This window comes from Centroberyx affinis, unplaced genomic scaffold, assembly GCF_046629955.1.
Source record: "Centroberyx affinis isolate AG114_WGS23_722 - 3 ecotype Tasmania unplaced genomic scaffold, CSIRO-AGI_Caff_v1 ptg007379l_1, whole genome shotgun sequence".
Classification (NCBI taxonomy): Eukaryota; Metazoa; Chordata; class Actinopteri; order Beryciformes; family Berycidae; genus Centroberyx; species Centroberyx affinis.
In genome coordinates, this window is record NW_027283722.1 from 392,051 (window position 1) to 415,158 (window position 23,108).

A 23,108-nucleotide genomic window follows, 5' to 3' on the forward strand; every position below is an offset into this window, starting at 1 on the left:
TGCTCAGATCAGCTGACAGCAGTCTTCCTCTTGGTTTAATGCAATGTGTTGCATTACTGCCAACTATTGGCATTTTGAGGAATTTCTCATAGTGTTCTAATCTGATCTGAATCTAACAACAGCAACAATTGCTCTAATTTTTATTTTTATTCTTCTTATAGTCTCTGCGTTTAATGAGCTGGAAAGGGGCTCAAAAGCTTCACAAATCAAATAACGTGTCATCCTAGAGGGTGAGATAGCCTATTTTTTATTTTATTTTTTGAGTAATGACCAGGTTATAATGGGATAGGTTGACAGTAATCCCATTTTAGTTATTCACTAGACTCGCTCTCAGACCCTGCAGTGTGTCGCGAGAGGTGTTGAGTATCGTCAGATTGTTCATGAGCACGAAAGCTATACAGTTTGCGTTTTCAGCCATTAGCCAATTTGACCCTTACCTTATCCCGTAGCGTTAGAGTAACTAGGAAGTGGGGTGGTAACTATGGATAACTAGCATACGAAAGGAAGGAGAGTTTTATTTTCTACAAAACCTTGACTGTTTCTATCTAGCTTCAAGATAACGCATTACAATTAAAGAGTAATACTGCAAGGGTAAGTAGCTGCTATTTCGGGCAATAAAAGTAATTTGCTGGCTAGTGAAGGATCTAACGTTGACACTGCTGGCTAATATTGTTTTGATTTTTCTCTCTCAGTTTGTCTTTAGCTAACGTTACGTGGTCAACAACGACGCGTGTGTAATCAAGCTAGATAACAGGTAGATAATAAAGGGTTAACATTACCCTGATACATGGCATTTTGTTTCTTTTTTGTATGAGAGAACGGCAAGCGTCGTCCTGGCTTACGTAGCCTATGTTAGACAGCGTTAACTTAGCTGCCTTAACTGTCGCGAGGAGGTAGACCTATCATTATTTACTGCGTGACCAGGTCGTGTGTGTGTGTGTGTGTGTGTGTGCCCCCGTGAATCTAGAGACCAATGGCTCTACCAACCGTTTCCGCGCACGGGCCCAGCCGGTCCCGTGTCCTGGCCAGACAGATGGCGCGGCAGCGGGAGCAGGAGGCCCGTTGTCGGCAGCAGTGGGAGCTGCATTCACAATACTTCAGGGAACAGAGTGTGCGCAGCCACAAGCAGTCCGTGTGGAGCTCCCATCAGTCCCATCAGCAGAGGTAATGCAGACAGACTTGGACTGTCTATGTACTGCATGTAGGTTGGATAGGCTTGTTATGTCTCTTCAACATGCTATTCTGTCTCGCGCTTTGTTTTGCTTCCTTGTGTTTGATTTTGCTGCACAATGTATGACATCATTTTGTTGTGATTGATTGTTGATTAGTTAGATCTAGGTAGGCTCATTCTCTGTAAAGTCCTTTGAGACATGCTTGTGATGAACAGCTATATCAATAAATGAACCTGACTTGACTTACCCAAATTATTTAACAAAGAACTTGAGAAATATGTGTAGCATTACATAGATTTCTGTGAGTGAATTTTGCCTGCATTCAAAAAGACACTGGGCGTAGATTATCTAGTAGTACTTTCTCCCACCCTGTTGTTCTGTTGCTTCAGCAGTAAGTGGCAGCCAAACAACCCAGAGAAAGACAGTTAGTGTCCATTTCCTCTGTTGTGTCAGTATGTCAGCGTACCATAAACAGAGAGCGGAGGAGGAGAAGAGGGTGAGTCTGGAGCAGCGCAGGACTCGGCTCAGGGCCATGCTTCAAGAGGAGCGGGACCAGTTGGAGGCTGAGCTCCGGGACGTGCTTCCTGACAGCAGCACCCTGGCGAGTCAGTTGGTGCAGAAAACTGAGGAGCTTCGTTCAGCAAGAGAGGAGAGAAGGAAAAAGGTAGTTTCATTGAATTATTTGCATATTTCTTTTTCAATAACGCATCATGGTGCACTGCTGCCAATGTATAATGCTTGTTGTTTCTGTGTTATACACCTAGCTTGCACAAGAGCTGCTGAAGGAGCACTGGAAGAAAAACAACCCAGAGCTGCGAAAGGTAGCTAAGTGTAAACTATTAATGCAAATGTAATGAGTTGCCAGACCTCTTACTGCAAAGTCTGAGTGTTGAGATGAAGAGATAAATGGCCTCAGATGTCAAACTGCGACGGAATCTAGTGACTGTCTGGTACGTCTGTAGAGTCTGTACGTAAGTAGAGAAAACAGACACTTTTTGTCAAGACGTCCACTTGATCTGGAAACCAATAGGGCGTGTGATGCAGATATTCCATGACTTTCTGTTAACCCGAGTCCTGCATTGACTTCAGAGTATAAAATATTCTGGTATCCCTTCCGCTTGGGTCAGGTTCATCAGTATCTCTGTCTCGTCTGTGTCACAACTCTGTCCACAGGTCGAGTCAGCGTTACATAAAGATCATGTTGTCGGCCAATGGCAGGAGCAGATATCTGAGAAAAAACAGGTAGGAAATTCATATCATAGCTACCTGTCAGTCAAAGCTGTTCAGCTAATAATAGTTGTTGAATAACTTTTTAAGGATAATAACAGCATTTTTGACCTGTAGGTCCTTTGTCCTTTGACTTGGGCTAATATACTCAATTTTATTGAAACCCAGTTGTGGGGAAAACTTATAGCCCTGCAATAGTCCAAAGTGTCAACTCTTCATCAAGCCAGCAATGACACCTAGGACACACAAGTCAAAACATTTTGGTATCATTCTTTTACTTAAGTAATTCATTATGTAATGAATTAATATTTAATTAAAAGGTACTAATTTAATCTGTGAGCACAGTATCAAGGGTGAAATCTGCTCAGATTAATCCTTACAGCATGGTACATTATTGAGACAGTTTAGACACAGAAGTAACCCATCTCTCAAAACATGCAGCATGAAGCGGCAGAGCGGGAAGAGGAGAGACGTTTTGAAAATGAGTACGAAAGGACTCGAAAAGACGCCCTGGAGAGGATGAAGCAGGCGCAGGAGAAGAAGAAAGAAGAGGACCATAAGAGAGCAGAAGAACTTTGTCAACAGATGGAAGAACTGAAGCTGAGGGAACAAGAGGTATACAGATCTTGGACAAATTATTTCTGCTGTGGAAAATGGTATGGCACATGTGATGTTGACGCAGTTTTTTCTCTCCGTTTCAGGCCAATCGTCTAAAGAAGGAGCAAGAGACTCTGCTGGCCCAGCACTGGGAGCTGGAGAGGATAGAAGAGGAGAGGAGAAAGGTGGAGGAAAGGAGGAAGAAATCTGAGATGGGGTAAGGGAAGCTCTCTCTGGGGGTAACTGTTCAGAAATTAGACAAATACGTCACATAAGGCTACATGTTCACTGAGCTGTTGTTCCTTCAGGCATTTCTTGATCCGTCAGTACCGCGCTCAGCTGAAGAGGAGAGCCCAGCAAGTGCAGGAGGAGCTGGTGAGTCCACTTGACCTGTTGTTACTACAGCGTATTATTCACTATGAGATCCAGCTTCTCTGGATTTGACGCCTTTCTTGAATGCCTCTGTCCCCACCAGGAGGCCGACCGTAAGATCCTGGCAGCCATGCTGGAGGGAGAGCAGGAGGACAGGAGAGCGGAGAGCGCGCGAAGGGAAAGAGCCGTAGCTGACGCTGCCTGGATGAAACTTGTGATTGAGGAGCAACTTCAGTTAGAGAGGGAGAGGGAGGCTGAGTTTGACATTCTATACAGGTAAGCCCCAGGATTCAGTAAGGTCTGACTTTGAGGCAGGGACCTCTGCTTCTCTTCAGATACAAGCCATTGTGTCTTATCCATTCAGAGAAGAAGCCCAACGCGTATGGGAGAAACGGGAGGCAGAGTGGGAGAAGGAGAGGAAAGCCAGAGAGCGGCTCATGCATGAGGTGAAGTGGCCTCGGGAGTCAAGGGTTTTGGGGCTGACAAAAACATACTTGAAACCTGATTTGAAGGTAAGTCAAAACATATGACTGAACTCCTCTCTGTTCCTCTGAAAGGTTCTTATGGGGAGACAGCAGCAGCTGGAGCTTAAGATGCAGCAGAACCGCGAGGCTCAGGAGGAGTCCCTGAAGAGACGGGAAGAGCTGATCCAGGAGCTGGAGCTGGAGAGGGAGGCCAGACTGCAGGAGAGGGAGCAGGAGGAGGGCCACAGAACAGCTCGCATGCAAGAGATAAATGCTCAGGTTGGCACATGGCTACTTCTCATATCTTGTCAGGTATTGGAGTGGTTCTCCATGTTTGTATTGCTGCAACACATATGGGCAAAAGTAAGAATGTTCACGCACCAAAATTATTCATTGATCAATTCTTCATTGAATTAAAAAATTATTCATTGATCAATTATTAATTGAAGTAAATTCTCAGGCACACCCGAACTCTCTCCACAGCACAGCACCTCCCCAGAACCACAGAACATTTTTGACACGTTAGTATTTACTTTCCAATCTTCGAAATAAAACAGAGCTGATGTTGTTTACATATATTTACTGTAGGTGGAGCAGCGGCACCAAGAGAAGTGGGAGGAGCAGCACAGGATAGAGCAAGAGGAGGAGGAGGAGAGGGAGGCCCTTCGATTCCAGGAGGAGGAGCTGAGGCTGGAGACACAGAGAATGGCCAAGCAAGGCCACCAGGAAAAGGTACAAGATAAAATCAAGCTATGAATGAGAGATGAGAGTCAATGTTTATATTCCAAGACCCAAAACGCTAGTAAATGTGTGGCAGGCTGTGATCTATGGAAACATTATACTGCTTGATTTCACCTTACTTTCTCTTTTTAATGTTCAGATATCACATGCTTGTTCTGTCTCCCTTTCAGATTCACAGCAGACCCCGATCAGCCTGGACATGAGGACTCTGCAAGTCTGAAATCAACGCACAATCATCAGATGTATATTTTTGTATGTAATTAGCTTTAAAGTCTTTTAAAGACGCTTATCATTCAATTAGGTTCTGAGGCCATATGTAAGCCAACTTGATGTTGCTAATTTAATGCTGTTGCATATTTAGAAAAACACTATTGTAAAGTTTTGCAATCATAGAGCTTTTGTAGGACAGTAATCTTTTGTATGCTTTATTTGTAGACTGTTTTTAATAAATCTGTCCAAATCAAGTCATTTTTTATATTAAGGCCATACAGTGAATATGAAACACGACAGATAAATACAAAACATGGAAAACTACGACAACAGGTTATAGTTATAAATTAAGTTTATTTAGAAAATAATTATTTTTCCCCAGTGCAGCTATAACAGCTGCATGACATACATCTCTGGACTCCATTCAAGTACAGAGAGGGACATTACCTTGATCAGATTTCAAGTTTGACAATGAACTCTGAACCACATGTTGAGGATGAACCTTGGGTTGCACAATTATACAGGAGACATCTATAGTTCTATCCCATACGTTGCACATTAAATACAAATCTAGCAGCAACAGAACAGAGCACAAAACACACGGACAGACATATGATTATTAGCTCTAAATATCTTGCAACATCACCAACACTGCTATAGCACACAAGACCGCATAACACAGTGCAGTGTCTAGCCTCTTAGAAACACACCAAATCAATATAACTTAATACAAGAACATCTTGCTGGTGAAGAACATAATTTGGCCCCTGAACAAGTGTTATTTGCATTCACTGACTTGACAAATGGGCATACATAAATAGCTGCAATAAGTGCATTGCAGACAGGATTACACTTGGACAGGGGACAAACCATATAAATAGCTTTTCTATGCGACAAACATTGGTATTGCAGGGCTACAAAATGTGCATCAACGAAGTTCCCCACATTTAATGGAAGTTAATTAAACGGTCAAATTCTTTTGAAGATTCATCTTTACAGAATGCTAATGTTTGCACAGTGCAATAAATGAGGGGAAGCTTCAGCTTTAGCTCCAAAGGTGTTGGCATTAGCATTTCATGACAATGGATTCATTACTTTTTTTATGGCTTTCCTAGCATCCATGTCTGGCTTTGGACTGATCATGTTAACCAACATCATCTAATGGATATACTGTACACATAGTCACAGAGTATTTACGGTAATTCCTTCCATTCTGAATGGAAGGTATTTACATTATGGACTGATTAAAAATTAATGGTAACTAAGGGAGACTAAAAAGTAAAGAGTAATCAAGAAATCATTAAATTTCCCAGGATCAGATAGCCACTGCATGTAGTCTATATGTGATTTTGTAAACGTATTACTTTTGCTCAACAGAAATTGCATTGTTAGAACAAACCAGGTGTCCCTAAGTTATGTCGCTGACTCTTTCCCATAAATGACATTCAGGCTTTGTCCAATGTTGGCTTCAAATATTGTGAATACTTGTTATTTTTTATATCATTATTAAATTAAAAAAAGAACTCATGCATATACCACAAATACGAAAAACGACAGAAAATTTGTTAAAAAATATAAGAACAAAACTGAGATGCTATTGGCTTTTGCAGCCTTGTGTAAGTGCTGTTAGTTGGTGTTCTCCTTTGTGGTAATGGTGACAAGCTGCTTGGCTGCCTTGGCAATGTCATAAGCACATTGGATGACCTGCTGGGTGACCAGCTGCATGTCCGGCCCCGGGCCTCCCTCCGAGGGCACGGCCTTCCTGCATTCACTCTGCAGCCGGTAGGCACTGGAGGTCAGCAGGCGCAGCGAGCCTCTCACAGTCTCTGAGCGCGGCTTCTGCAGAGGAAGGACAACAAAACATTTGAACACTGATGGGAAAAGTCTGTTCAGAAGTCAACTGCTCTGTGCCCAGAGATACGGTAGCGGATAAGCCCAAATACTTTGGAAACACATGGACCTCTGCTGGCCTAGGACTGAATCCAGCCAGAATCTGTTTTCCTTTGTCTGCCCTACTGTCTAATCTCTTCCAAATTCCCAAATGAATACACTAAAGAAAATATATTTAAAACGAGTGGACTGTGCACTCTGAGTAGATAAATATATTAAAAAAAAGTTAACCTGGGACTGGCACAACAAAAGTTATTTACACCTTGAAATTTGGTCATTTATAACATTATGATAAGCAATATTTCAATAACTTCAAAATACAAACTACAACAAAATGTACCAGCTAGCTTTTTTACCTTGGGAAAGAGGGCGGCCATTTCTGTTACAGCCACATGTATTCTTTCTGAGCAGGGTATGAAGCTGTGGGGAGAAGACAGGTGTCAGTGAGGCTGAAATATTCACGTCATCTTCATCCGATTCCGTTTAACATTCTGTATAAAATGTAAAGTTGATTGTTTATGCTTGGATATAAAAAGTCACCTTTTTAAACAAGCCAAAAATATTTTGCGTGCAAGTTAATCACAAAATAATATATTATTTATAACTCATAACACACCATGCATTATTAACTTCAGCTCCAGGTTAACACTGAGTAGCTTAACGCGCTATTTGATAGACACTTATCCAAAGCACCTTACAGCACCATATTTTTTAGCAAACCCCAAACCTTGCCAGTGTTAGTGCCATAATCCAACCTCAGGACTACAGAACTGTGCTACTATTAATATTAGCAAACTACAGGATTTAAGGTTAATCAAAAGTACAATGCACTATTATTATATAACACTAATGTTTTCTATTAAAAAATTATGGCTATAAAAACACCAAACATTGAACAACTTGGCTTATAACTACATCAAAAACACTATAAAGCAAGATACTACTCTACAAATCAACTAACCACAGCAGATTTGAAGTCACAGTGTTTGCAGTGAAAAATAAAGATAATAAGGGCAGGTAAGTATGAAACTGGATGCTTTAAGACACAACACTTTTTGGGCAAGCCTTCGGCAGCACGTCACAGAAAAAGAGAGCCAGGCTGTCAGTAGGTGAGGCAGAAGAGGAAAGGTGAGATAGAAAATGTGTGTGTGAGGGAGAGAAAAAAAACTGTGCCTGGGAGGCAGGGACAGAGGCCAGAGTACCAGGAGGAAGGGTCAGGGGACCGGAGGCTGAGCGGCTGAAGGGGAGGGGAGGCCTTCTCAGCCCAAGGCACCAGAGTGCTGAAACATCCCAGGCTGTGCCTGAGCCGACGCACGCCTTCACGCTCACATGGTCTGCTCACAGGAGCGAGGGGCAGGGACCACAACACCAAAACAACATAACACCGGAGTAGAAGTAGAATGAGGGGGAAGGAGTGAAGATAACAGAAACAAAGGGGAAATAATAGGAGATAAACACCGCTAAATATTACAACAGAGGAAAATGACAAAATTAAGGGGAACTAAGGGTGTAAATGAGAAGCAAGGAAGTGAAAGTAAAAAAGATGATGAACTGATAGAGAAAGTTCCTTCTCCCTGTAGATGCTGACCTGTCGTGTTTGTTCTCCTGAGCAGCCCGCAGAAGCTCTTGGATATTCTTGGTGATCTGCTCGGTCTTGCGGATGACGTCCTCTGTGCTGGGAAGCGTGGGGTCTGACTCCAGCTCCAGATCGTCCAGCTCGGGGATGGAGCTGCCCTCCCCCAGCCAGCCACTGCTCCTCAGCCTGCCTCTCCTGCTCAATCTGCACAAGGAAATACACATGATTTTAGTCTCTACGCCTTGCCCACTGTACTTTAAAGACAAAATAGCACTTAATTTGACTTGAAAACCAATTGTGAGTCAGGCAAGCACAGTTTAGAAGAGAATGTCTTTTTTTTTCACTTGGGCAAGTGTCACAAAGCCTAACTCTGGGGGACGCCCTTACCCTGAGTCATCCATCTCCGAGTCATTGAATGTATTGTCATAGTCACTGTCGGGCATGCTGCTCTGCTTCTCGAACTTCGAAGCCTAGAGGGAAAGGAGAAGAAAGAGCCTGATAAAAATGCATCTCAAAATGTTTGATGGCATTGACAATGCAAACCGGAAACAGATAAGAGTATGTTGTAATCACAATTTCAATGCAAAGTGTCCATTCATAGCAATAAGCAAACGTTCACTGTGACAAGGAACAGTTACACATATATTGTAAATGTACACCTTCTGTTTGCAGTGTTACCAACAACAAACTTACAAATTTGAATATAAACAAGTAAAAGCAATGCAGACGACTTTGCATGAAACAAGCCAATAAAGCCATGAAGCCAGAGTACAGAATCAACTTGAAGCTTTTAAAACTTGATTGTCAGTGTTAGTAAAGAGAGATTATCCAGGGTTCAAGTAGTTTATACCCGGCACTATGCAATAATCACTACTGAGGACTTGTTTGAAATTGACCTGAACTGCTTGAACATAATGGGACACAAATCATACTGGATCAATAGAATGGCTGGGACCATCACAGACTGAACGGCACACTATGTCGCTTTGTGTATGAAACCCTTTGAACTCCTGAAAGACGGACGGATTCATGGATGACAATAAACACAACTGTCAACCAGTGAGCAGGATTTGAACAAAATAAGCAAACTCTGCAGCTTTATCCAATTTCTGAGGCTTACTGTATGCTGCCAGGATTAATAAAGTCAGCAACGCTTGGGTAGAAACATTCATGAACACAAATGAGTTGGAATTACATCAGAACCATGACGCATTGACTTTACTCTGTCTCCGAACTGAAGGGAAGTAGACCCATGAGAGTCATAATTTGAGGATAGTAAGTCAGGGCTCAGATGAATTCAGGAATAAGCCTAAATCACACCAGTCTAAGAGACAAGCAGGGCGACGACGGAACTATTTAAGTGTATTGCACAAAATAGAAATGACTAATCCTCACACTAGATGAGGCTCGCTGTGATCTTATTAGATTTACACTGCATATTGAGAGCTTTATGCAGATACACTATCAGACTCAGAGTTGCGTTTCTAAAGGGGAAGCAGAGACAAACAAGAAGTGCACTCAAGCCACATACCGAACAGCAGTGTACATACCCTTTCAATATAAGTCCAAAAGGGTTCAAACAAAATCCTCCTCTTGTATGCAGTACAAGATGCAATGCTGCACACAAACTCACATCAAACAATACATGGCAGAAAATAGGCTCATTTTGATATGTCTTTGTCCTGCCGTCACTAGAGATCAATCTGTTTAGACGGTGAGCGACTCCTGGATGACCGCAGTGTTTGGCTGTTACTGGAGGAAGTGAGAGCATGCTGTTTGAAGCTCACTGTGCAAAATGAAGTGTTGGTTAGAGACAGGGAAAAAGCTCTCTCTTAGTATTGGAATGGGAGTAACATAGGCGCAAGAACTTTTGATATGAAAAACATGATAAATTTCAACAAACGAGGTATAGAAAATACATTTTAAAAACAAATTCCAAATTCTTATGACAGACAGGTGTTTGGTTTAGCATTATAAGAATGTAACAAACCCTTTAACAAATGTTAAAGTAACAAATGTAACATAACAAACCCTTTAACACCCCTAACAACCTTCTAAACCCAATTTAAGATCAAAAGACGTTAGGTTTTCATATCAGCCATTACACAGGCTTCTGAGGGAAAGAAAATAAGCATTAAAATTAGCAGGTGACACATCCTGACAAGTGCGCTTCTCTGCTCGACTTTTGCAGACAATTCTACATGTGTAGTGGCACGATGAGGATGATGCTGATGAAGACGGGTATTGGGTGGTGAGGGCAGCCTGTGGAGGGTTGTCGGCTCATGCAGTAGGGTGGGGAAGGAGCAGCGTATGGGGGACAGAGGGAGGAAGGTGAAGGAGGAGGAAGAGGAGGGAGAGGAGGAAAAGGCAAAGGGCTCCCAAGTGGACTTGCTGCGCCTCACGAGGTGCGGACCAAGTGAGGAGGTACTTAACCTTTTGAGCACTTTCGTCCTTCGACCAAGACAGGGTGGATGGAAATGAGGGGAGGGATGAAGAGGTGGTCACAAAAGCGCCCCTTTCCGTCTAAAGACAGGGTTCAAATCACATTTTAAGGAGACAGAGTAAAAAATGATGACAAAGTGCTCACAAGGAACAGTGAGGCACTGCTCACAACAGTGCTGTGAACACTAAAATGATTTCTTAAAAAAACAAAAAGAAAAATTGATGTGTGATGAATGAGATAGTTAGATAATGTTAAGTCCTTAGGCACAAGTGTCCTCAAGCAGCCCATCTATTAAAGCATGACTGCTATGGCTGAATTAGGTATATTAAAAATTGATTTTGAAAGAATTTGAAAAGAATAAAAATCTGAGCAATAACCATAAAGGAGCTCCAGGGTTCTACAGTGCTATTATTTAACTAGTATGTGCTAGATATAAATTCATGCTACATAGAAAACTTAAAAAGCACATGTGCATCGAATATAGTGATGGCACGTTCAACTGTTTTTTTCAGATTATGCTCCCACATTTATTCCCTGAACTCATTAACTTTTGCCTTTTTGAGCACATACGCTCCTGGAAAAAATGTCACTGTAGAACCTGGGAGTCATCCATAGAAATTTACTGAAATTTTGTTTGACAGACCCAAATGTAATCAGGACCCTAAGCATAAGTGCCTTTATTTGAACTGAAGAGAGAATGCAAAGGGATGAGAGGATAAAATGATCTTGTGAGTTTGTCATGCAGTACAAAAACACAGAGTATTTGTATGGAAGGTTTAATGCTTTATCGACATGACATACAGTACAAACCTTCAAAGTATATCATAATTAGCTCATGCTCAAAACAGCAGCTCCTCATTAGCCTTATTATATAACTAAATTCAGTCCGACAAACAAGCAGCACTCCAGGAAACACCAGATGTATGGAGAATGGCCGTATGAGAGTCCAAGTATTAAAATTGGACAAGATGGGATGCGACTAGCTGTGTGTCTATATGAATGGCATTGCGCTTTCTGATGACTGTCTCAGGAACCAGAAAAAGAGCTACCCAGTAGCAAATTACTAAGGAAATAAAAAAAAAAACAGGAAAGAAAGGTTTGCAGACAGGGTGAAGACACATGAGGGAAAGTCTTGGAAGTGGAAAGGTGGAGAAGAAAAGGCAAAGGAATGCAAGGTGCAGGTCTTACTTACATGAGGTGGGAAGGGTTGCAGGGTGGGGATACCCTCCTCTGGGTAGGGAGTTTCCCCCTTAGGGAGATAGGGCTTCAGGCCTGAGCCAGTCTCATACATAGACATGGGCCGACTGGCCCGCGCAGACTGCCGGCGTTTCAGGGCTGAGGGGCTGGAGGGGTCGGGGTAGTCTGAACCGCTGGGGATCTGATAGATATTGGTTGTGACCTGCCGCCTGAGAGAGGTGTTCTCGCTTTGCAGAGATTGCAGCTGGAAGAGACGGGTCAGCAATACACTAAGAGGTGCTCTCAGCAAAGCAAGCTTTGTTTCCTGCTCTGATTTCTATTCTCTGATCATTCTATCTTAGCTTTCATCCCATGATTCCTCTAAATATTCACATTACGGTTTGACAGTCTGCAGCTGTCAGCATACTAAACGAATTCTGCCAATGCTGTGACCTGGCCTGAATAAGTGTATGTGGGCATCACACATTAGAGAACTTAAAGTGAGAATCTACCCTGAGAATTCATGTTATTCCCATGATACAGACGGTTTAAACAATATTTGTGGATACCAATGGGAGTCTCACAAAGTTGGAAACTAGGGATCCAAGGCTCTTATATGTCACCAAGATACAAAACCTGAAGCTGCTTCAACAACATTGAATTGGAGACCAACTTATGGCTCATAGCTTTGGGCTTATCAAATGCTTGCTTGAGCTTATGAGATATACTTTATCATAGTATTAATAGTTATAAACGTTAAGTACATATTCCCATAAAAATCTTCTTGTGTGTTGCCACCATGGCCACAAAGTTGGTTTCCCTGTGATTGTTACTGGAACAGCTCCAGATGTTGTTTCTTGATGGCACCACCAAGAGTCTTCACTAGCTATAGTAGAGACAGGTTAATGTAAAAAAAAAAAAAAAAAAAAAAAAGTCTCCACTGAACTGCCTAAAAATAACAGGAAGGAATAACATATGAATTCTATTTTAGGGTGGATTTTCTCTTCAATTCAAAAACGCGAAGCAAGAAGTAAGCAAGCGAAAGGTTGTTGCACAGGTAAGCAACACAGGTGCAGGTGTAAGTCAAAGATGTAGCTACAGAAAGACGGACACATGAGAATTATGAGAGTATTAGAGCCATTCAGGAATAAAGAAAATCAAGAGGTTTTTGATAGGGATACAACAGTATGAGTGAAGAAAGACTGGCCTGATCTGATGCAACTAGTTGCAATCCAATGCACAGACAGCGAAGGGTCTTGCATACTGTTCAGGAAGAGGGCAGGTAAAACTCTCCAGCTGCCAGTATGCTTTGGTCACTAACCTCTGCCTTAATGGTTGACTGACGTAAAGGTTTGGTAAAGCCTCATTGACTCCAGTGTTATCGTGTCACTTTAAAAGCATAACTTAAATAATTTTAATACACTTTTTATTTTTTACCTAAGTAACAGATGAAAATGACTATCTTAATCATATGCTGATAATTCAGACTCCAACTGTTTTTGAATAATGTGCTTTGAAATATTACTGAATGAACAATCTGCTCATGGACTTGAGTTTAAGCAGGGAAGAGAATTGCATTTACAGAATGGTGTACACCTGTCCTTCACAATATCTCATGACAGTCAATGGTGCACTTGGCAGTGTGTTCTGTTTCATCCGACCCACCCTTGTTTTTGATTTCAAGATACTGTCCAGTTGAATGTGGTCTTTGATAGTAATCTATTCAACTGTAACTTAAGACAATGCCACCCCACACAGCTAAATCACATACTGTATTGTATGTCCACTATAGAGGAGTGCCAGAAAGACCTCTCATATGCAACCAATAGTCTTACAGAGACAAATTATCTGCATATTGCTTCCAAACAGCCAAATCAAAGCCATTTTAACACAGGAAAAAAAAAAATCAAAACAAAACTTGAACCTCATCAATTTAACAAAGCATGTAGCTGTAAGGTGCTTATCGCATGGATGACGAACAGATGACAACCTCTGGGGCCCAAAAAAAAAAGGGGAATTTGAACTAGTTGCCATCTAGCAAGCTATAGGTTGCTAAATTGAAGCATAATCCATACATTTGTGCAGAATTTCAAACCTAAAAATCTTTAAAGAAAAACTTAAATGTAACAGCTTTTTCATGAGTAAGAGGGAAGACTCGAAAGTCAACTTCTCTAAATCGGTAGTTTAAGTTAACAGTTGGAGTGACAGTACCTTTTAAAATACATGGCAAACAACAGAACCATGTACTGCGTTTTCTAACACCCTCAAGAAAGGTGAAAACCCTCCGAAGACATTCTATGTGGTGAACTGTGAATGATGAAGAAAGGTTCACGCATACAATTTGTGTTAGTCACTATAGACTATGTAGAGATGAAAACCACTGTTAGGTTACTTCATGCTTATTATTAAAACATGCTTGTTAGTAACATGAGATAGCATGGCTTTTACTCTAATTATTTTCTACATAGAATGGAGATTAAATTGTTTCTCATTATTAACTGGAGCAAGAGTGCATGTCTTCTTCACAAAAAAAAAAAAAAAAAAAATACAAAAATAAAAAAAACTTTCTCCAGCTACCATTCAAGCTTTGAAATGAAACATGCTGGCCAAAACAGAGGGTGGACCAGCAGGGTGTCATAGCAGCCTTGCCTTACAGAGCATTCCCAGTCAGGTAGCTCGGCCCTCATTATAACAGGCTGGGCTTCCACACCAGAGGGCGATCACACCGGACAGGAGAGGAGCTCTGCTGACCGCTGTGGCCCCCCCTCAGTCCGGCCCCCGGTGTTAGCGATGTTATTGGTGGAGCGCAGGGGATACCTTTTTCTGCATCAGCCTCAACTCATCACTCAGGTTGTTGTTGACTTTCATGAGCTGCTGGATCTTGGCTTCAGAGGCAGAGAGTGCGTTTTTCACGTCCAAGAACTCCTGCATAGTAATAGGTCCATCTGAGAGGTCAGAGTCCAGGCTCTGTTGGAAAGAGAAGTAAAAAATAAAAATAAAAACAGTAAAGACATGTGGAAGACATTCACAATAACTGTTATGACTGTGAGTAAATGTCTGTTTTGATGGGACATTTCAGCCATTGAGGGCTTTGCACTTGTGGGTCTTAATTTGTAAAAAGGGTGCCCCATTACCTTGGTCCTATCTCCTTTGCTTGAGGGCAGTTCTTGATCTGTATCTTCATCAGAAGCCACGCTATCGTAGTCAGGCTGGTCATTGTCCTGGCAATCACTTCCATGCCTGACACCCACACTTTTCAGGATAAGTTCAACATTATCTGGAATCAAGGAAATGCAGAGTAGAATACATATCTCAGTAGTAAATCGACAAGCAGCAAATTTCCGGTGTTCATAAACCCTTTGAATAAAGTAACAATTAGATACTGACCTTTGGGACTGGCTATTGAATTCCCTTGCTGTCTGCGTTTAGCATCACTTAGTATGTCAATCACAAGAGTCGCAAATTCATGTGCATTGAATCTTGCAAGTTTCTGGCGTCCCTAAATTAGACAAAATTAACAAATAAATAAATAGTCACCTCAACTCATGGTGTATCTGATCAAACTTCAAAGTGAATATGTGCCAAATAGGAAACAAACAAACACAAGGGAAGAATTTTCTTAAAATAAAGCTGAAGTAATGCTGATGCAGTTTGACAGTCAAGCCTTGACCAGAGCGGGTTCTGTATGGCTGACTTGCCTGGTTTCGTGTTGATGAATACTCTGGATTCACAGGAAGGAAAGGCACCACAGTCGTCTCCGTCACTAGGGTGCTGTGATTCTGTGTAGCTAACCATACTACAAATAATAGGATATGAATAAGATCAACATTGTCTCAGAGATAAGCATTGGGCTGAGTAACATGGCTGCAACACCACTGGTAGCTTTAATGTATCAATGAAGAGAGGCCACTATAAATGTGTTCTCACAAGACCATGAAACATATAACAAAACACATATTTTACTGGATAACTGCATTACCAGCATCCGTCTCTCTTCTGTCCACCTCATCGTACACATCCATGGCCAGCTCCTCAAATAAGTGATTACTGAGCTGTATTAAAATCAATGATTCAGACATGGTCAGACATGAGTCAGCAGAGGAAAAAACATAACAAGTTCAGTACATTCAAAGCTTTAAATCAAACACTGCAATGATACTTACAGACTGTAGTTTCTTCTTTGCTGCCTTTGCCAGTTCTGATAAATCTATACTGCTACAAACAGAGAATAACTCTCATAAGCATATGCTTCTGAAAAGTGAGGTCAATATAATGCACACTTTGTTGTGATTAATACTTACATGTTCCTTATCCATCAAAAGAGAGCAATAAAAGAAGATAAAATGTCTCATTTGATTTGAAGAAGAGCAATGCTAGTTCTGCTATAATACACTGCTCTGATTGCACAATTATTAAAAGTTGAGAGAGGGTTGAAATTACATGTTAACCATTTGCAACAATTACAGAGCTGCTGGGTGGGGTATGCGAACTACTTCAGCGGGTCTGTTTCCTCTCAAACAGATAATGGATGCTGCAGCGAGCCCAAAGCGTGTCAGAACAGGCCTCAGAGCAAGAATACAACCATAAACAACTGCAGCACAGCCTCACTGCAGCGTTGTCGGGGTCGGTTCAAGTTGAAATCATCCACTAAAGCACATTCAAAAGACAGTTCACTGACTTAGATCATGTTGACTTACTCTAGGTGCCTTCTTACCTGTCAGCCATTTGTGGAACAATGAAGTGCTGGCCGTTTTTATGATCTGAAAGGAACGATGAGGATACAATGGATGACTACACCTACATCATTATGATTATTAACACTTCTGATTCAGCATGATTTTGATACATAATCACCAGTTATTAAGCAAATTAACTACCATGAGCTTTATATGTAAGAATCAAGAAGGTATTATGGTTTGTAAAATTATGTGCAGATCATGCAGAAATAAGCCTTAGCATTGTTTTTACTGCTTGGATTACCAGATGGGTGGGGTTTACCACATCAGGACAGCTCAGATACCTTCAGCTAAGTTGTCTATCACAGTGAAGTATCCCAAACTGACTCTCGAATACTTCCTGCAAAACTGTCTGTGGAACATCCCAACCATCTATTACTCCAAGCAGGCTAAACAAACACTTACAATTACATGCAAATTTTGTTTGGGCCATTTCATGTTAAGCACAGAGTCCTTTGAATTGCTGATGTCTCTCCTTGCATACCTGGCTTTCTTCCACACAGATAGAATGCCAATCGATCAGTTAGTTCATACTGAATCTCCACCAGTCTATCCGCCAGGTCGTGGTGGCCAGCTTGCCTAAGAAGACACACATTAACAAAAGCTTTATTTAAAACTTCATGGGTGAAATTACAGGACCATAATATCTCATGTTAGATTGATTTAAGACTTAAAAAAACTGCAGGTAGCCAACCTTGCATAGTCAATGGGAGTTTTGCCACTGCTGTCAGGAGCTCCAGGATCTGCCCCGTAAACAGTCAGCAGCTCTGCCTGAGATACCTGACCTGCCTTTGCAGCCACATGCAGCGGGGTGTTCCCCTTTTCCTTCAGGAGGGGTTGAAAAACAAAGCAAAACATGAAAACTAAAATCAACAGAAGAGTCAATCTAAAGACAAAAATGCAGGTTGTAAAAACAGTGGGTGTCGAAACACTGTAAAAACAGTGGGTGTATCTTACGGGGTGAAAAAAATTAGCTTGGGCTCCCAGGGACAGCAACCTCAGGCAAGTCTCAAGATTCCCAGTGCGTACACTTGAGTGAAGTTGCTGGGAGAGAAAAATCAACAACAATTACTACAAACTGCATATTTAAAACAAAGCATTGCTCAAAAACATCTTTCAGTTTTCCCATAATGTCAGTGAGCAGCCGTTTCTCCTCACCTTGCTTAAATCCTTGGCTGTCGAGCTGTCATCCTCTCGGCAAGGCATGCGATGGACAAATGCTAGCATTTGATATTTAGCCTTTATGAATTCTGTTTTGTTTGGACTTTAGAGACAGCATGGAACACAGAGGGTCAAACAGAAAGAAGAGTAATGAGCCAAAGGCATATATTAAGATCAAATGTTCAACAATCAATTTTCTGTTTAGCAATTTAACATGAACATCTAGTCAAACAATTATGACTCACTGTAATTTGTCCTGAGGGTTGGCCTTGCGCTTTCCACTCATCACAGACGCAGGGTCCAGAAGAGAGTGCTCCCATATTGAATTTGCACCATTGCCGTATAACGTCTGAACCATCTGAGTGAAAAAAAAAGAAACCATTAAAATGTGCCCCACTGATTTAGACTGCAGACCGCTGACTGGCTGTGAACGATCCCCTACCAATACAAACACTTTCTATATTGGGACAAATCAATAGACCTCTGAAGAGTCAGTGTTGTTGGGTAAAAATAGCCTAGCTTAGACAACGAGTAGAGTGTGTGCTCTGATGTACCACTGTTGTCTACTGAGCAAAGATAAAGGCCTGCAGATTCACAAGATACAGCTAAGGCAGAACTATGACTGCACTTGATTGTGTGCAAGGATAAAGATCTGATCTCAAAATCGAGACATTCCAGCAGAGTGGGTTCTACCTCTGAGCAGTCTTGCAATACAAAAACAGATAATAAATACACAGCAGAAGATGTAATGAACTGTAGCTTTCCACCAGAAAGGACAGACTTGTCCTGTGTGGGGTTATTACTTGTAGCTGTGTAGGAGGCCACGGTGTGTGTGTCAGGTGACGGACTTGGGAGCTGTGTCTGCCCAGACTTCGATGAACACTACAGCACTCATCACAAATCAACACGCCCCTGTTCACAGAGGCCCAGCGAGGTTCTGAGAGGGAAGAGACAACAACAAAAGGAAAAATCATGACACATCAATCTAACTGTTGAATCACAAGTGCTAATTTTGTTCATTTAGAAAGAGACAACTGATTTGAGATGTAGGCTAGTTTAAAGGATAATTAGCACACAACCCACTGAGCACTAGACGTCAATTCAACATCATGTCTCTGCTTTAGCTCTCATATCACCCAGGATCTTTTTGGCAATGTAATGTAATTTTAACAATGCATAAAGAGCTGTAAATATCGTAAATATAAAAAAAAATGCACCAGAAGTACAATATAATGCTCTATTTTTGCCATTTACCCCAGATAATGTGGTCTAAGATGTAGATGTTACTTAACTTTCACTTTTAAACCATATGCAGCCTCATTTTAGCCTAGATGTCTAGTCTTTTAAACGGCTCATCAATGTAAAATTGCTTGGTGGGTACTATGCCACCCGGCTCCCACAGGTTTGATAAACTCTGGCTTCATCTGCAAACAGCCTGAGCTTTGAGTCCATAAATCAGTTAGAAATGTATCACAAGTCATCACAGCTTCTCCTCTGTTCACACACTCATTATTCTCATTATTCAAATCTCTGACATGCTGGCCTTAGCATCTCACTTCTCTTTTTACTCAGCTGCAAGCTCAACCCCGAGCAAATTCAATCTTGTGGCCTCACAAACTTATAGAGGACATCTATCACAGATTTGCCCTTAGACCCTCTCTGCCTGAAGTGCCCAGCTCAGATCACTGCAGATAAAGGAAACAGTATTCGGGTTAATGTAACATGAACAGTGAACACAGCCTTGGGCACACATAGCCTATTATATTATCATATAGACCATTATTAAGCCTATTATTATCATAACATGCCTACAGGAAGCTTTCAGGACACATATAGACTCATGCCATATGTAGCAAGCCTACCCCTCCTCTGTGGGCAGTAATAATAGTAGGCATAATAGTTAGCTTTTAAGGTCTTTCTCTGACCCCAGCTCTCTAGATTTGGACTAGTGGTGAAGTCAAGCAGCGTGTAAAGGCAAGGGGAAGTAGAGACAAACAGTTCTATATATGGGGGTTTAAAGGCGCCAAGAACCTAAACCTTATTGTTGAGTAATTCAACAGCTTCCTCTTTCAAAACATCATAAAAATAACAGACGAACGCTATCAAGAAGTTTTTTGTGCTGCATATTTAGGTATTTCCTACCCTTGTGATTGTGATACAGTGTAGTTATAGGCTCTGTGACCAAAATACACAAATATGTTTACTTAACCTTGACCTTTTTAACACACTTTGTTTAATATGACGGTCTGAGTTATGCTATTAGTCTACACAGAGACTCTTCTGATAGCAAACATCCAAGATGGGAGTAAGACCACAAATAAATTCACATGAGACTCAGATAACCAACAGAATGGAAGATAAACAGACTGAGTGGCTGACACAGTGAGGTTTGAGAAGCCTCCTTAGCGGCAGCTGAGGTGTGGGAGGAACAGCTGCAGGGGTTGCTGGTCAGATTCTGGCACCTGGTGCCCGGTTCTGAGAGTCTGCTCCTAACTCTCCACTCAGAACTGAGTGCTGACAAGCTGGCCACATGCCTCCTTCACCCTTTCCTCAACAAGTGCTGCTAAAATTAATAGCAGATCTAGAAACTCTAAAAATATTCACACCCAACAACTGGCAACAGTGGAATGGAAGGGCAGTCCAGGCCAGCTGGTGAGGAGACCTGGGGGCTTAACTAATTTGAGTGAAACGATCAGAGAGACAAGGCAGCGCTGAGGGTGATACTGAAATGTATTTAGCATAGTTGTCATCTTATTGCTTGATTGTTATTGTGCGTAAAAAATATTATTGTATTGTTTTTTTTACACATAATGATCTAAATTGTTCAACCATTTTTGCTGAGCATTACAGGCTATGAAGTAAGAGTTAAATGTGGCACATCTAAAGCTCAACAATAGAAAAAAAAATCTCCTCTGCATTCAAAGCATGCATTCAATTCATTCAGCATCCTGTTTTGCTTCCTGTGCTAGCTGCAAAACATCACGTCATTTCTGTATAAAAGGGACGTTTTGCAAAGAACCTCAGACACAATGCAACTTTGAACTGCTCAGCTTTCACTGAAATGTGTCTTTGTCCGAGCTCAATTGCATCATTCTGTTGTCCCCAATGCTATTTAAGACAAACATGCCTTAGTTCAGACAGAAGATGCCAATTCTATTGCTCTGATGTGAATTTGTGTATAATAGAACCCAGTAGTAAGTGGTTTCTAGGGTTCTATCTAGAGACGTGGCTCTCCAATCAATCCACTGCCAATCACTACACATCCTGTGATACTGTGATTGGCCTGATCTGATATTCCAATCTGATTTTAGAAGGCATAAAATGTGAATTGTTTAAATCATCTTCTCACCAATACATCTTCAAAGACACCACAAAGACTATTTTTTTAAATAAATGTCAAAGTCAAAGTCAGCATCAGTAGAAAAATAATATCAAACCAAAGCCCTATCTCTACCTCAAATCAACAAAGTTGATTCAGTCATTCGCATTGAGTTTGTGAAAGTACCTTGAAAGCTTGACACCACAAACTTGGGCTATGCCTTTCAGTTACTACCAATATAATTGTGCGGTGTACAAAAAGTACCATGAAGGGAAACACTTAAACTACCTACTGTACCACTGTATCAGTCTAACTCAACTTTTTTTTTTGAGGAGAGATGCACCCATCCCAGTTCTAATTCACAGACAGGATGGAGATCTCAGACTTACAGTGCCATATCCTGCTGATCCAAGTTTTTTTCTTCTTTTTTTTGAATGTTTTTTCATTATATATTTTCAATATGGTCAGGGAAAATTCTGCTCTTCTTTAATGAGGTTTGACAGATAAAGATCCTCAATGATACGTGAGCCAGCAAAACTGTATAACTGTACTGATCCATCATCAAAAATGCTGTCTGATTTGAAGCAAGCCAAACTGCAAGGAAACAGTTATAAGCAAGATAACTGGTTGCGCTCTGATTACATTCTCATCCCGGCAGCTATAACATTACCTGTCAACAACACCAAGAACAACTTCTCTTCGTTTACGCCAAAACAATAATACAGAACTTGTATCAATACGTACCAAGCGAGCAGCGTCGGCCAGCACTGATAATCTGATTTGAGCCGAAAGTGTAAAGTCAATGGTTTGGCTAAGTAGGCTAGGACCAGTAGTGGATAAATGACGGCTAAAAGGCTAAAAGAGCAAAGACTGCAGGGTGGATGGAGTTGTAGTCGACACTTACCTGGAACACTGCAATCCGCACAGACCTCACTATTTCGTAGGCGTTTAGACATCCTTTGCTCAGGAAGAAAGGCCTATTAAAAGGTCAGAAATGGATCGAATAGTATGTATATTCAGCTAATCATTGATTACTCTGTAGGGGTGCCTTCCGCGTTAGCTAGAGCTAGCTAATTACTTCCAATCCAAACAACGACCTGCTACTTTAAGTTAACTATTGTTAACCTTGTCGTTATAGCTAACGTTAGCGTTGTAACGTTAATATCCAACAGGAGTATGGTACAAATGCTGCTTGCCAACAAGTTAGCTGACTTAGCAAGTAGCACCTGACAAGCTAACTAGTCTGTCTCCCCTAAGCAGTTTACTCTTCACTCTGGTAGACTGCAGCAGGGCTACACAGAGCAAGAGCATACCCAGCGGCAGCTGCGACTGTAACGGCGGCTTGCTGCTCTACACAACGGGCGGTATTCAGAAACCCATTTACGGACATTGTATAGGGTGAGTTCGATTCATCTCCCGTCATAACACGGACAGACTGAATATGTTTGATGCTTACAAAATGAGACTATGTATATTGGATTGTCATTAGCCAAATAGCTTTATAATACCCCTTTATATTTATAATACCATTGCCACATCAATACCACTGCCCCATTTGTCGACGTAAAAATAACAAAAACAAATAATCCACTGGGTCATTGAATCAAACCCACCCTAAGGATGTGTCAACGGGGCTATGGTTGTGTTTGAACAACACTTTGTGTCAGCGCGGAAGAGCAACAGGCACAAAGCAGATTTAACGTTACTTCTTTTTTTTTAAAAGAATAAACCACCATTATATCAGCAATAGTACTTATATTTCAAAACTATCGACTATCTTTATGTAAATCTAGCTCACAGTACGCTAACGGAAAGTTTCACTGGGCTTCGTTATTGCACCCTTCCTGGAACGCAACCAGCCAAGCGCCGAGCTCATTCAGACTGATGACGTATGGGTACAACTGAAACGACTTATTGTCAATATTGGATCCTTTTTGTCAATTTTTTTATGTTTACAGGACAAAATCACACTGTATTATGATCTATTCACAGATCAGATGCATATAATGAATATATTATTGATA

General features: G+C 41.3%; 2 protein-coding genes across 9 annotated transcripts; one reads left to right on the forward strand and one right to left on the reverse strand.

Moving 5' to 3' along the window:
- The first annotated feature begins 457 nt into the window (after nucleotides 1-457).
- Nucleotides 458-5,006, forward strand: tchp (trichoplein, keratin filament binding). The gene is made up of 13 exons (XM_071513678.1): nucleotides 458-591; nucleotides 968-1,164; nucleotides 1,626-1,836; nucleotides 1,937-1,993; nucleotides 2,346-2,414; nucleotides 2,841-3,014; nucleotides 3,101-3,213; nucleotides 3,305-3,371; nucleotides 3,472-3,644; nucleotides 3,733-3,814; nucleotides 3,926-4,111; nucleotides 4,421-4,564; nucleotides 4,744-5,006. Exons 2-13 carry the CDS (start codon nucleotides 974-976, stop codon nucleotides 4,774-4,776), a joined length of 1,500 nt encoding a protein of 499 aa, XP_071369779.1. The 5' UTR covers nucleotides 458-591; nucleotides 968-973; the 3' UTR covers nucleotides 4,777-5,006.
- On the reverse strand, nucleotides 5,002-22,704 carry git2a (G protein-coupled receptor kinase interacting ArfGAP 2a). 8 transcript variants are annotated; one of them, XM_071513668.1, is made up of 20 exons: nucleotides 21,989-22,704; nucleotides 18,569-18,702; nucleotides 18,011-18,123; nucleotides 17,763-17,868; nucleotides 17,562-17,648; nucleotides 17,299-17,429; nucleotides 17,089-17,183; nucleotides 16,583-16,628; nucleotides 16,032-16,083; nucleotides 15,848-15,920; nucleotides 15,567-15,664; nucleotides 15,256-15,367; nucleotides 15,003-15,145; nucleotides 14,686-14,835; nucleotides 11,885-12,133; nucleotides 8,637-8,719; nucleotides 8,262-8,453; nucleotides 7,876-8,010; nucleotides 7,030-7,093; nucleotides 5,002-6,622 (listed from the first exon to the last, which is right to left on the reverse strand). In XM_071513668.1, exons 1-20 carry the CDS (start codon nucleotides 22,038-22,040, stop codon nucleotides 6,410-6,412), a joined length of 2,328 nt encoding a protein of 775 aa, XP_071369769.1. In that variant the 5' UTR covers nucleotides 22,041-22,704; the 3' UTR covers nucleotides 5,002-6,409. The 8 variants fall into 8 exon arrangements, with proteins under 8 accessions (XP_071369769.1, XP_071369771.1, XP_071369770.1 ...); XM_071513670.1 differs by lacking the exon at nucleotides 7,876-8,010 and adding an exon at nucleotides 10,683-10,772 and having other exon boundaries at nucleotides 8,262-8,447; XM_071513669.1 differs by lacking the exon at nucleotides 7,876-8,010 and adding an exon at nucleotides 10,683-10,772.
- Nucleotides 22,705-23,108: the final 404 nt, after the last annotated feature.

Bases quoted from the DNA above. Each gene is read 5' to 3' on its own strand.
- tchp (XM_071513678.1), top strand. From the start codon at position 974: ATGGCTCTACCAACCGTTTCCGCGCACGGGCCCAGCCGGTCCCGTGTC. The intron at 3,645-3,732 runs GTAAGCCCCAGG...TTATCCATTCAG, and splicing joins GAGTTTGACATTCTATACAG to AGAAGAAGCCCAACGCGTAT. The intron at 3,815-3,925 runs GTGAAGTGGCCT...TTCCTCTGAAAG, and splicing joins GAGAGCGGCTCATGCATGAG to GTTCTTATGGGGAGACAGCA.
- git2a (XM_071513668.1), bottom strand. From the start codon at position 22,040: ATGTCTAAACGCCTACGAAATAGTGAGGTCTGTGCGGATTGCAGTGTT. The intron at 17,184-17,298 runs GTTGGCTACCTG...GTGTCTTCTTAG, and splicing joins ACTCCCATTGACTATGCAAG to GCAAGCTGGCCACCACGACC. The intron at 7,094-7,875 runs GTACTCTGGCCT...TTCTCCCCACAG, and splicing joins TCCCCTGACCCTTCCTCCTG to CTTCATACCCTGCTCAGAAA.